At 29.5% G+C, this 15309-nt stretch overlaps 1 protein-coding gene across 1 annotated transcript; it reads right to left on the reverse strand.

Annotated features, from left to right (window-relative positions):
• Positions 1–8055: 8055 nt before the first annotated feature.
• LOC112784602 (small ribosomal subunit protein eS26z) lies at positions 8056–9313 on the reverse strand. Its single transcript, XM_025827870.3, has 5 exons — positions 9171–9313; positions 8993–9085; positions 8817–8901; positions 8602–8735; positions 8056–8319 (listed from the first exon to the last, which is right to left on the reverse strand). Exons 1-5 carry the CDS (start codon positions 9171–9173, stop codon positions 8245–8247), a joined length of 390 nt encoding a protein of 129 aa, XP_025683655.1. The 5' UTR covers positions 9174–9313; the 3' UTR covers positions 8056–8244.
• Positions 9314–15309: the final 5996 nt, after the last annotated feature.

Consider the following 15309-nt stretch of genomic DNA (forward strand, 5'->3'; position numbering starts at 1 on the left):
AAATAACTTTTACAAGACCATCACATGACTCTCGCCTTCTTTTGATTTGGCAATGACATCGTCTATACAAACAGACCTAGTATGCTCTTTTTCGAACTGTTAAAAGCTCTAACAGCCATAAATTCTGGTGAGAGGTCTTTTTCACTCATGTTTAGTTGTACTAGTGTTGTCATTGGCAATATATTCAGTCCGACTCTCCCATCTATCAAAGCTTGGTTATTATGTAGCCTCTACATTTGAGAGTTATATGCAAAGGGCAAAGATTTTTTTGTGGCACAATCTCTTCATCTGTGAGTGAGATCATGTTAACCCATCTGTTGGGATCTAGCATAGTGACCATATTTTCGGGTGACATCTACCTTTACATGTGCTTCTTTCAGAATGACCAACAATGCATTTCTGTGTAGTTTAGATGTCAATATCAGCTCAAGTAGAGATATTCTCGCGGGTGTTTTCTTCAACTGTTCAAGAATATCATACTTGCTTTGTTTTATAATCTGCAAAAACTCTTGTTCTTCTCTCCTTTTCTTTGTTCTTTCTCTAAATTTTTTCATCTTCAATCGTATTTTCTTTTTCAATATTTCTCGGCCATAAAATCTCCCGCTCCTTGTGAATTTTTTCATTTCACTTATGTTGAAAAAGCACGCATGCCCAGGAATTATTCAAGTTGTGCGTATGCACAGGGGTCATGCGTACACACAAGCTAGGAAGCCTTTCTCGCTTAAACTTTATTTTTGGCTGCTTGGCTTTTTCGGTAAGCTTGTAAACTTTCGTAACCCCCAATTAAGATCCGATAACTAGTTTCTAGGCCCTGGTTTGAGTGTGAACATATGGATTGGATGAAATGGATATTTTGGATGAGATTGTGGATCAAAATTAGTGAGTATTGATGAGGGCGTGTGGTGAATGTGCTTACTGAGTAAAGATTTTACTGTGAACTGAATGAGATCCGAATCACTATTCTGGCAAGGTCCGGGCGATATCCCGCTTGCGTACTGATTTGACATTGCTTTGGAACCTGCACCTGGCAAGGGCAGAGATCTCATCCTGCTTGTTCCGTGGTTGCGATATAGTTGTGGGAATAGAGGTTTTATCCGGCCTGTGGTGAGGACGGAGATTTCATTTCGCTCACATGTTAAAGAATTGGAAAAACGGTGCATGATAGGGAATTTATGAATTCATATAGATGAAAAGGATAACTAATTGGAGGCAATGAATTAAACTGCTTGTGAAATTACTAAAGAACACTAATAAAGATTGGTTGTGGCTTGAATGGCTAGATTGGCAAGGTTTGGGTGATATTCTGCTTGTTGATTGGACATCTGTTTGTAGCAAGGTTTCGATGTTATCCCGCTTGCATACCGATTGGATATTCGGTTTGGCAATCGCACCAATCAAGGACGGAGGTTCCATACCGCTTATTCTTAGTGGCGGTATCATTGTGTAGATGGTAGTTTTGTCCTGTCCACAGTAAGGACAGTGGTGCTGTCTCACTCATGGTTTTGGTAAGTTAAGGATGAAGGATTCTCTCTCTTTTGTGTGATTGAGTTGAGGATGAAGAATTTCCTCTCTTGTCATGGTATAGATGTGGGGAAGGTAAAAAAGAACACTCTTTTGTATTTTTTTCCCCGCATCTTTCTCTGGTTGCAAGGTGGAAAGGCATACTCCTTCGATGTGAAAAGGCACACTCCTTCGTAATACCTCCAGGAGAAGGTAGAAAGGCACACTCCTTCGATGTGGAAAAGAACTCTCCTTCGTTTATGTTCCTTCTGGGAATGCACGACCTAAAGACCATATCTGGTTAGCTACCGGGTGTGTCAAGTTCTGGCAATTTAACCGATACGTGAGCTCATAGCCAATAGGACAGGCATGCATCATTTGCATTTGTATGTATTGATTGGGTGTGCATATTGTATTTGGCTTGCCTTGTTAAATAATTGTATCTATATGCTATTTGAACTACTTGCTTATCTATTCTCTATACTTGTGCATTCCCTGTATTGTTTTGTATATGTTTGAACAACTGAGAGGTCTCTTACGCTGTCGATGGTAATGCTAAAGGTTGTTACTGATGCAATATGTTAACAAGACTGATGATAGAAATGTGTTTGCTTATATGTTGGGCCGGAGGCCGTGGGTTGCTTATATGTTGGGCCGGAGACTATGGTATGATTATGATTTGAGCCGAAGGCCGTAATTAGCTTAATTATGGATTGTGATATTGAGAGGATTACTGATGGCTTGTATTTGATTGTTTTACTTGGTCCGGAGGCCGTAATTGATCATATGTTGGGCTGGATGTTGTGTTTTGATTTTAGCTTGGACCGAAGGCCGTGATAATTTGAATTATGACTACTCTGGACTACTAAACTTAAACTATTGTTTACTATATTACTGGAATTGGTTAATTGTGATATTAGGAGAAATGCCGAATTGTGTTGCGAAGAGTTGAGAATCTGAAAATTCTTTATAGCTGAGACTTAGTCAGATTTTTCCTTGTATGGATATAGAATGGACCCTAGGCTTGAATCTGGTGTATTTTGGAGTTTAGGATTGCCTAGTATCTTTTTACATAGTCTCTATTTGAAATTATTACCCTACTGGGAACCTTTGGGTTCTCACCTGTTGTCGGATTTTGTTTTCAGGTGCAGGACGGAACGCACCTCGTTGAACGTGCTACTTTCCTCTCAAAAGTGAAGATTGTCTTTTGGGTTTAATTTGAGATATGTAGTATTTTCTCCACTTTGAGATATGTATTTTTGTATATCTCTCTTAGAGGTTGATTAATGGAGAAACAGATTGTATTTTGTTTATTTCTGGTTTGTATTATACTTTCTAGCCGACCTTGTCTTCGGAGGTGGAGACTAGTCTTGTTATGTATCTCCTTTTGAGTCATATATATATTTCTATTTTTTATATATATCGTCGACATTCAAGTGTGATACAACTATTGATTATGTCTTTTCTTCACTGGCTTAGTTAAATTATATTTCTTCAATTTGTACATATGTACTTTGTTTTTAGAGGTTGTAATGTCTCACCACCTTTGACTTATGACTGTAGCATAAGGCCTTGTGTGGTAGGGTGATACATGAAGAACTTTGAGAGGGAATGAAGAAGAAGAAGAAGAAGAAGAAGAAGAAGAAGAAGAAGAAGAAGAAGAAGAAGAAGAAGAAGAAGAAGAAGGGTTGAGTATTTATAAAACCCAATGGGCAAAAGGGTAATTTTATCCCTCCTCATTAATGACGTGCACGGTTATCAAAGTAACCGTAGAGAAACATGTAACTAACGATAAAAAGACATGACGCTACAAGTTCGCAAAAATACGTCGAGTACCCAACCTAGCTCCTAGAAGGGCAGCGTGCCCAACGTGATGCATTAACACACAAGAGATCGGGCTAACCTACAAATGCTCGAGCCCGACCTCGTGAAACTCGGATTCAAACAAGGGTACTATTCATACCCTGGCCCAAGAATTCTAATCAGGCCCAAAATGAATAAAGCCCAATTAAGAGATCCAACTCAATCCACCGAAACCCGACCTCATAGAAGTTGAACACCACGACGAGAGTCTGGCCCTACTTATCCAAATAAGTAACCGACTCTTAAGATATCTCCCACTCATCTAGAAGGGAGATCTCAACAACTTTCTTAGAAAAAGGGAACGGTCATCCACCTTCAAAGGTGGAACTACTCTAAAAGGTTGTTATCTATTCTACTATAAATACACTGACACTCTCAGGTATATTGAGAACCCAATCTACTAAAAAAAAAAGCTGCTTAAACCCTTACTAACTTAAGTATCGGAGTCCCTTATAAGTACCACCCACACCTTCTCACGAGAAACTCTTACAGTAGCACCTCGATACTTGCATAAATTGATGCAGCTTGAAAAGGAGTCTGAATCTCACATCAAGACCCAAAAGCAACCCAGTTTCAGGTAATCCTTGAAACAGCAACCATCACTTTTTATGATAAAAATACTAATACTTGCATATTGAAAAACACTTTTAGATAAGACATATCCAGTATCTATAATTTTTTTTTTTTTTCCATATTGTATTACGTATTTTTTAGTGAACATGTGAGAATCAACATTATTTTTATTTTATGATATAGTTAAAAAATATTAAATATATTTTATTTTAACTATACTTGAATTAACATAATTTTTATTAAATTGAATAAATTTTGAGACTATATTATTTTGTAGAAAATGAGGTAAACAAAATATTTCTCTGTCATGCAGAATGAAAATAGAAAAAAATTCAAAAATATAGGGTAGAGAGGGGATTATTCCTTACTTGTTCTCGTGTATTGTCATCCCTACTCTAGTTGACTAGTTGGATGACTTAACCCTCAATTAAATTTTTTTTTTCAAATAGAACGTTAGTGAGGAGATGCAACTTATCCTGAATTTCTAATTTGGTTTTTCCATTTATAGAAAATTGAATGTATTGTTGATCTTAGACTCAACGGTGAATTCGAAAAAATTTAGTAACAGGAGGCAAGGGCCAAAGTATACAAGATAAAATTGTATAGAAAAACCTTACCAAAAAAATTATATAGAAAAAAAAATACAAAATAATATTTAAGTATAGATGCATTTATAGAGTTAATATTCAAAATGATCCACAAAATTTGCCCATTGACTCAATTTGACCCTCTAATTTTTAGTTGACTCAATTTATATTTTGAAATTTTAAAGCGTGGCTCAGATTGGCCTTTTCGTCCAACTCCATCACCAGAGTAATGACGTGGCACCTAAACCTCACCACATGCCTCTCTTTCTTCCTCTTACTATCACCATCACCACCTTTCCTCTATCAACACTCTCTCTCCCCCAACAAACAACAACATTCACAACTCATCAACACTCACACATTTCCACCACCATAGTTTTGAAGAGCATAACACCTACACTCACCATTCCTTTATGAGTGCAAGCAGACAGCAAACCAATGAATGTGACATCATTAGAGGCAACACCATGAACCACCATTTGTGAAAAGAGCTGAAATGCTTGCTTACTGTGATCATTTATTGTCATGCCATAAATAACGGCACCCCAAGAAATAACATCTTTATGTATAATTATGTTGAAAATCTTGAACCCCATTCTTATGTACCACACTTAGCATACATGTTGAGCAATGCATTCTCAATATTACCATCAATTACAAGGTCACATCATCCATGGTCCTAAATTCAAGAAGCACCCTAAACCATTGCATCCATCTTTGTGTTCTTATTAAAAGGAATCTAAAATGTGGTGTTGTGTTTTTTTTTTTTTTTCTTTTTCTATTTCTCTTCAATTTGTTAATGTTAATGATTTTTAATGTTGTTTGTTGGGGAGAGAGGACGCTGGTAGAGGAAAGATGGTGATGGTAATAGTGATGGTGAGAAAGAGAAGGACCAGATAATAAAAAGGTCCTTCATAAGTGGCGGTGGAAATATGTGGGTGATGGTAGGTTGTGAATGTTGTTATTTGTTGGGGGAGGGAGAATGTTGGTAGAGGGGAAGTGGTAATAACGATAGCAAGAGGAAGAAGGAGAGGCATGTGGTGAGATTTGGGTGCCACATCATCATTCCATTGATGGAATTAGACGGAAAGTCTAATGTAAGCCACGTCTTAAAATTTCAGGATATAAATTGGGTCAATTAAAAATTAAAGGATCAAATTAAATCGGTGGTCAAATTTCGAGAATCATTTTAAATATTAACTCATAATTTAAAATTTTAACTATTTACATGTATCGAAAAAAAAAAAAGACTAAAGCCCCACACAGTCACACACACTAACTATATAATAAATTGGTTATATTTTCCCTGTATATACTTTTAAACAATTGTTTAACCATTCGTTATCTTCAATTAATTATGAAGTCCACATTTTTATAGTATTCATGATATAAATAACCTTTTTAACAAAATCAATTACTATTAAACAAGACTACTTTAATAAAGAATATTAATATTAATGTATTGATAATTTTTTTTTTTAATATCTTAAACAACTTTTAAAAAATCACTAATATATTTTAGTAACATTTAAGAAACTAAGTTTCAATATGATTATTAACTAATGTAACAAAGTTAACTATAATTACTTAATGTTTTTTAATCGAGTTCTTTTATTATTTATCTTTAATTTTCATATTATATGAAATTTAACAAAATAATTATTATATATTAAGTTTAACGAAAATAAACTTTTTTTAACATAAATCTCAAAAACAAATGATTTATATTTTATTTTGGAAACAAATATTTATATATAATTTTTTTTTTCGAAATATTTATACCACGTCCCCGACACTTTCTACTTGGACTCGTTTCTGTCTGGACTTCCATGAAACAACTTGGATATGGAGTATTAGACTCGGGAGCAACAAGTCTACAACCAATACAGAGCAAATCTTTCGATGATAGATCAGATAAACTTGGCCATGGAGGCAAAGCAACGGAGAGACCTAAAAGAAGAGATTTCATAAGGGATGAGGAATGTTGAACAAGAAAGAGTTTAGTGAAAAGCTATTGTATCACTTCAATTCTCACAAAGTCAAATCTGTATTCAACCGAAAAAAAAGGGGGTTAGAACAGGGTTTATAGAGTTAGCAATACTAATCCATCTATGTGTACTTAATCCGACCAAAATCGATCAGGTACGATTGGCAAAGTTGACAGCAGAGCAGGTTGGGCTGCGAATAGGATCGGGTACAAATTTAGGCTTAATCCTATCTGATCTATATTCTGGTACAAATTTAGGCTTAATCCTATCTGATCTATCTGCACCCGTTATATATTGTAGTATGTAATTAAAAATTTTATACATGTATAATGAAGTTTATGGGGATTGAACCCACATCCTTTGCATTCTATAATTTTATACATGTATAATAAAGTTAATAAATTGATGATTATGATACTTGTAATTTTAATATGGATTTCATTATGATTTTGTTGTTTTTAATTTTAATATGGACTTAAGTTTGTAATTTTCAATTTCTGTGAAATATAAAATGACTAAATATTGGGTTTCATTCAAAAAAAAAAAATAAATGTTGCAGATAGTGTCGGATAGGATCGGGTGAGAAACTTTTGAGTGCGAGTAGGGTTAGGACTAAAAAAACATCAACCCATGAATAAGATATGATTGAATTTTAAAGAGATTATACACTTGCAAGTAGATCGTACCCGTTGGAGGACAAGTATAGGAATTCTTTAATTTTAATATGGACTTAAGTTTGTAATTTTCAATTTATGTGAAATATAAAATGACTAAATACTGGGCTTCATTTAAAAAAAAAATTAATTGTTACAGATAGTGTTGGATAGGATCCGGTGAGAAATTTTAGAGTGTGAGTAGGGTTAGGACTAAAAAAACATCAACCCATAAATAAGATATGATTGAATTTTAAAGAGATTATACACTTGCAAGTAGATCGTACCTGTTGGAGGACAAGTATAGGAATTCTACCTGCAAGAGACGGTGTATGGGAGATTTTCTACCCGTAGGGTGGGGGATCTGCAGAGGAAGAGATTCCTACTCCATAGGTACCTGTATAATACCAATTTATGTTAAATGACTGAATTATCCATCATAGATATATAAAGTTAGAGAACTCTAATTTTTTCTCACCCTCTTTGCCTCTGGACTGCGCCTCCCTCTCTCACATTCAAACACCAATGCTCTCTTTCTTTCACACATACACAAAATTCTTTGAACCATACGTTCTTTGTACTTGTACCCTTCACTACCAAAATCAATCACCGCAACAAATTTTGATTATCACTTTCTAACAAATTGACCTTTTGATTCACCAAGTTTCTATAACATAGTATGAGCCTAACGTTGAACACTAGAAAATCAAGGTTCGTTGCCTTACAAACCATTCATTTCTAAGGCTCAAACTTTAGTATAATGAAGATTTGTATTGGAAGAAAATAAGAACCAATTACATGACTAATTTCAGTTCGCGCATGTGGGGCAAATTTATTTCAGAGATACAAGTGCATAACCATTGACAAATTACATTTGAGCATTCGAAAACGTAAGATAATCGAAGTCCGTAACCATTCTCATCAAAATCATTAAATTGTTATGGTTCAGTATTCCAGGCAACCAGACTAAGAAAAAAACATCATTATCCCAACATAACTGATATTTAAATCATAAGCAGCAAAAGAAAATTAAGTTCTTAACAAGATTGAATTAACAAGGCCTAAAATTATAGAATGAGTTCAAGCACGTGGAGCAGCTCCAACTCCAGCAGGACGAGGAGCTTGACCAGGTTGACCGGGCCTTGGTGCATCATCCTTTAAAAGAAATAAAAGACACTAATCAAACAACAGGAAGTGAAACACAGTATATAAAAGCTATGTTTCATAATGAATGAAAACAACTAGTAAGCAGATGTTTGGACACATCATAAATCGCATTAGGCTTCAGCAGAATACATCCATCTATTCAATAACTAAAGAGCTAACAAACTCAAAATAAGATCATATCAACAGCATTAAAAATCATGTTCAATCAGTGATCCTTAGCAATGCACTAGTCAGCAATCTATAAGAAACAATTGGAGCACAAAGACATACCCTGCGTCTAGCAAAGCGTTGCGGAGGCTCACGGTTCCTCCTATCAGTGCGAGAACGCACCCTCACAACATGAGAGTGAATAGCACACGAAACACAGTACTGCATCTTCACATACAGCTTCGGAAGAGTGTATTCTACAAACATAAGAACAATTAAATAACATTCAAAATTCAAATCTTGATGAAGAAAAATACAGATCGGGTAAGAATCATTACGCTCATAGACACAGGCTTCCTGAACATCTCGAACTGCAGCCTGCTCAACAATGTTCCTCACAAGAAACCTCTTGATTGATTTGTCCTATTAATTTTGAAAAAACAGCCAGAAATTTCATCGATTGAAGGAGGGCATGAAAGAAATCTGAAAGGAGAAAGGATAAAGAGGAGAGTACCTTGGGACAGCACTTGCCGCAATTGGAGCAGCGAATGAATTTTACGTGGCCACGGCCATGCTTGTTTCTTCCTCCGTTCCTGCGCTTGAAAGTCTACAAAGGAGAGAGAAAGTAACGATTAAGCAGTGAAGGAGAAGAAACCGAGATGAGATGAGATGAGAGGAAGGAGAGATCGAACCATGGTTGAAGCTCGTTACGCTCTGAAAGCTCTCTAGGGTTATGGAGGTGATACTCTCAGGGGACAGGGGCACAAGTGCACAACAGTTAGGGTTTTCTTTCTATTGGAATGCCGTTTATAATTTTTTGATGGGCTAAGGAGTTATTTTATCTGTTAACTGTTAAATATAAATTAAAAACTAATATTTTACAAAAATAAAATAATAAATTATATAAATTATGCATTTTCGATTATGTGAATTTGGGTTACATTATAGAAATGATATGTAATTATGTGTTATTTTTTTAGATAGGGTTAGATGTATAAAAAAATTGAAACAAAATAAATAAAATTAATTTATTCGCAAAAATAATTTTGATGGTTTGAATTAGATTTATTTAATTGAATTTAAAAAAAGAATAGTGCTACTTAGCCAACAAATGTGATCAGTTTTTAGTAAATACTTGATTAACACTTCAAGGCTTGTTTGGGTGAGCTTCTAAGAAAAGATCTTTTTTTTGAGTTATCTTTTTTTTAAAAGATCTTATAGAGAAGTAAAAGTAATTTTATGTTTGGATATCTGATGTAAAAAGGTCTTTTTATCAATTAATTATGTTTGGGTATAACAATATAAAAATACTTTTTTGTTTATTTATTACATGAAAAACATCTTTTTTTAAGGAAAAAAGATCTTTTAAAAAAGGATGTAAATTACAACTTCTCAAAAAAGATCTTTTTTTTATTTTACTAGTGCTTTTACTTTTATTACTAAAAATTTGCCAAACACGTTAAAAAATAAAAAAAAGATCTTTTTTCAATGAAAAAAAGATCTTTTTTTAACAAAATAATGGCGCCTAAACATGCACTAAATACTAATCACTCAATTCTAAAATTTAAATTCTAAACGGTAAATTTTAAGGATACAAAAATAGTATTGATAAAAAATATTAACACCGAAAAATCTAATATTTTTCTTAAAAAATAGAATTTTAAATTACATTTAAGTTAAATATAACTTTTCAATATAAAATAGACTTTTAAAATTATCTCAAATTATCTCAAACGGTTCCAGTCACCAAAAAAACGGCAGCTTTCCATTTTTTTTTCTTTTCCTTTGATTTCGCCTTTCTTTTTTCCTCCAAAATTACAAATTTTTTTTAGCTTTTGTTGGTTTGAACTAAATTTAGAATCAAGTACAAGTGTAATAACCCGTGTATGATAAAATTAAAATTATAATTTTAAATTATTTTATTAAAATTAATTTAAATTATAATAATTTAATTAATAAATAAATAATATGATGTATATTGTTCGTGTTTTTTAAATATAATATTAAATATATTAACTCGAATGTAGCTATTAAGTATATAAAAATTATGTTTGAATTATGAATTCTCTAAAAAAATTATTCCGTTTAAAACATTTAAATTATGGTTTCAATCCTAAATTACAATTATGATTTAAAAAAAATTTGATATAATATTATATTTTTTCTCTATTTTACTATTAATATATTGATATTGCAAGTCTAAATTACAGTATTTTACTTAATCTTGACTGAAAAAGAAAATAATTACTTGTTTCTATCATTTAATTTATTTAATACACCATGTGCTAACATTAACGGTATTTTTTTTAAAAAAAATATATTGATAAAAATAGATATAATATAATTACAAATATAACATAAATAAATAAAATATATAAATAAATACAAAACCAATATGTTTACCAATGTCTTTGTTAAATTTTATAAATTAGAGAATAAATTATGTATTCGGTTGCTCGATGATCACATAAATGATCAAGTAATTAGATTGTAAATTGATCTCATAGTGTACATCTTATTTTTTTCTCATTTTTGAATGAAAGTGAGAATTAAGAAAGTAAGTAGTAATACATAAAGAAAAAAAATTGCAACACAACACATAATTATTACCAAAAGAAATATTCATATTAAAATATTAAAATTTTACATACTATAAATAATGAAGATCATCAATTATAATGTACTGATAACTTCTCTCTATTTTTGACCATGATATAAGTTTTTCTTTTCCCGTCAAGAGTCCAATAACATCTCATTGAACAAAAAAACAATTGAATTAAAAGTAACAAATTAAGGATAAATGAGTGATTAATATAAGAAATTATAACTTCGTACGTGTATAAAATAAAGAAAATTTACTGATTTATTTTATGTTAAACGATAAAATTAACAATAGTATATTAATAAAAGGATATCCTTTAAAAAAAGTCACAATACAATTTCAAATATTTTCATAAATAAACTGTTAAAATTTTTGTTGTCAATAAAATGATGCTATTATATAATTTTTTGGCAAAATTGAAAATCAAAAGGAAAATAATTGTGTGTGAGTTAATATAAATTAATTACGTACCAAATAAGTAGAATCATTCATTTGTTTGTTTCAATATATCAGTATGGGCAAGCAAATTAAAATGATTATCCGAAATTTTACGATCATCGACGGTATGTACTAAATGTGACTCAAGGGCGGAGCTACCTATAAAGAAAGGGGGGCAATCGCCCCCTAATTTTAATTTTTTACATATAAATTATATGTAAATTTCAGTTTAACCCCCTTAAAATTTTATTTTAATCTTATTTTATTGTGTAAATATTTTTGACCCCCTCTAATATTTTATCTAGCTCCGTCCCTGACGTGACTCCTTCTTAAAAGATATTTTACACGTGTGTACAGTCAGAAGATATATTTCGCTTGATTTCTCAATCTCAAAATTTGAGAAGACATAGACCTTCCTTTCTACTAATTCATTCTCAAATATTTTTATCAAATAATTCTTGATTGAACAATGAATTTTATCGTACTACAAAATAAATTAAATATAAAAACTATTAGCATTTACAAAGCTATTAAAAAAATTATCTTTGACTTGTGAAATGGTGTACTTATAAAATTAACTTAAAATATGAACTACAAATATTTATAAGAATTAATTTTGATGTACTAAAAGTGTAAAGTAGTTTTACACATGCATCTAATTACATAATGACACATCAATAAAAATAAATACATTTCACATTGACCGCATGAGTGGTCATCCAAAAAAACGGATGTGATTGCACCACTGTGTAAAACGTTTTACACTGTCAGTGCATCGAAATTAAACTCTATTTATAAATTGAACTTAGCATTACTTGAAAAAATTTAGTAAATGAATAAACTAATATTATCATCTATTAGAACTATTTCTATGTAAATCGTCTTGCTTGTTGTCAAACTTGGATAGGACTTTTTATAACCTTATAATTCTTGTCTTTATTTTTCATATTTTCTCTTCGTATAATTTACTACAGGTGATACTATTGATAGGATCGTAGTCAATAGTCATTAGGTATGGAAAAAAAATATAATAAAAATTATATCAAAATTATAAATTTTTTAAATGATAAACATGAAAGAAAATTTACTATTGCTTATTATATATACTAATATGTGCAATAATTTTAAAAATATACTAATAATACGAATAGTCTAAGGATAATTGTACTACAGTTATAATAAATTTAGTTATTACTCTAAATAAATAAAATAAATAATATATTTGAAAACTAAAGAAAAAAGATTAGTGGTAATTATGTTTAAAATGTTCCTATATTTTTTTTTGTCATTCTTTCACCGCAATGTTAGATCAAGAAAACTCTAAATTTAAAATATAATAATAAATATGTCATGTGATAGAAAAATAATAAGCTAAAAAGATATATATATATATATATATATATATATATATATATATATATATATATATATATTATTGCTATATAGGGAGTTGATACACAAAGATATGTTATCGTAATAAAATATCACACTATGAATAATTATATTTGTCAAGTAAATTTTTTTATACTCTATATCTATTATATTATTTTATGTAAAATTAAAATCTATTTTTTAATTTAATATTTTATATATATATATATATATGAATTTGGATCCTCTAAAGTTTGAATTTTACTTTAGAGAATAAAGTGTGATCTTCTACCCTTGAATGATTTCTCTTTCATATTTATTTTTGGTCCCACCTATGAAATAAATGGTGAGAGATCACACTTTACTCTCTAAAGTGAAATTCAAACTTTAGAGGATCCAAATCCGTTTAGATTTGTTTAGGAAGATATAATAGAATTTATATTTCTAAATTTTAAGACATATATTTCTATTTTAATCTGTATATATATATTAGATATAATATTCTTATTTATTGTCCGAAATTTCTCTTATTATGATAGAAGATAATGATTCTAATCATGATATGATAAAATTATATAATTTAAACAAAATTAATATATGATGTGTAATTACTGTATATAATAAAAAATATCTTTATTAGAATTATATTACAACTAGCATTTAATGAATAATGCATAATTATACTAATTTAAAAAAACATCTTAATTATAATTATATAAAAATTAAACATAAATTTATAATTTTAATTGTCATAAATATGATATTAATGTTCATAGTGGTAAATTGATATTGCAATAATTAATTTTTATAATTATTTTTGTACTACTAAAGGCTATATATAGTGTTTCTTTTTAGTTAGTGAGTCCAAATCTAAGAATCAAAGCATTCTTTTTTTTTTTTCTAATCTGTTATTCTTCTTTAATTGGACAATTGTTTCTAAGGAATTTTGTAGGTCAAGTTCAAATCACATCCCTTCCATGTTTTCTACGTTTGTCTGAAAATATTTGAAGTAGAGCATATAATGAATTTCCTCAATTTAGGTTCAGTTTTGAAAAATTCGTGTCAACCTTGAAGATGCAATTCAAAGATTGGTATTATATTTAAATTTTCTTCTCTTAAGCTTTTTGTATTAAAAGTAATTTTATAACATATTGTGATTTTTTTTTCAAAAACTACCGGCCTTCTAGTGTATTAATGCAATGCCATTGAGGAGAATAAAAGTCAATTTAGTTTGACAATTTTAACAAGATAGTCTAAATTTGTACGGATTCTAAATGTTCGATCTTATGATGTTATTTCGGTTGGGTGTTACAAGATTGACTCTAATCTATACGTATTTAATGATTAGAATAGATTAAATATTATTTAAATAATTTAGTTCTAATATTGGTATTATTTGATTAAATTAGTTTTAGAAAAATTTAAATTATTGTCTCAATTTATATATTATGACTATTCTTTTTGGATATGTTATTTTTAAACTTTTTAATATGAAATTTTTTCTTTTTTTTATTTTTAAGTTTGTTTTCTTTTTTAGATATATGTATCACCTTTTTTTTGTATTTCAGATTAGTAATGTAATTATTAAGAGAAATATAATTCATCAATAGATTAGAATGATTAAAAGTTTAATTATATTGTGTGGACACAAGATTGATTAGTTAAGATTAAAGCGTGAAAAAAGGAAAAAGAGTGCTTTCTTGCTAATATATAAAAATATCACCATTTAAAAAAAATTGTTAATCACGCATATAAAAAGGGATCGGAGAATATGAATGGATATAAAAAATAAAAAATTATTACTCGATTGTAGAATAAAAAATAATCATATATATATAAAAAAATCATAACAAAAAAATAATTAATATATGTGACTTAAATTTTTATATGTACAATTAATATATATAAATAAACAAATATTTAAAATTATTTAACAAAATTATTATATATGTATAGATAAATAAAAAAATTATTATAATTTATGAAAATTACACATATGATGGCATTAATAATAAAAAATAAAAAAAAAATTATTGGCTCAAAAAAAATTAATCATGATCAGAAAATAATTAATATATGCGATTTAAATATATATATATATATATATATATATATATATATATATAAAGAAGTATTTAGAATTATTTAACAAAATAAATATATTCTAAAAATAAAAAAATATTAACTAAACAAGTGATATATATACATATAAATAAATACGGAAATTAGTATGATTTATGAATATTATTATGTGTATGATGGTATTAATAGAATAACAAAATTATTGAATGATTGTAGGCTAAAAAAATATATTATAATAAAAAAATAAAAAAATAATTAATATATATGACTTAATATATATGTATACTTAAATAAGAAAAAATTTAAAATTATTTAAACAAAATAAATAAATATATCCT

Source organism: Arachis hypogaea, chromosome 20, assembly GCF_003086295.3.
Source record: "Arachis hypogaea cultivar Tifrunner chromosome 20, arahy.Tifrunner.gnm2.J5K5, whole genome shotgun sequence".
Taxonomy (NCBI): Eukaryota; Viridiplantae; Streptophyta; class Magnoliopsida; order Fabales; family Fabaceae; genus Arachis; species Arachis hypogaea.

Bases quoted from the DNA above. Each gene is read 5' to 3' on its own strand.
- LOC112784602 (XM_025827870.3), bottom strand. The intron at 8,902-8,992 runs GTACTCTCCTCT...CAAAATTAATAG, and splicing joins GCGGCAAGTGCTGTCCCAAG to GACAAATCAATCAAGAGGTT. The intron at 8,320-8,601 runs GTATGTCTTTGT...TTTCTTTTAAAG, and splicing joins AACGCTTTGCTAGACGCAGG to GATGATGCACCAAGGCCCGG.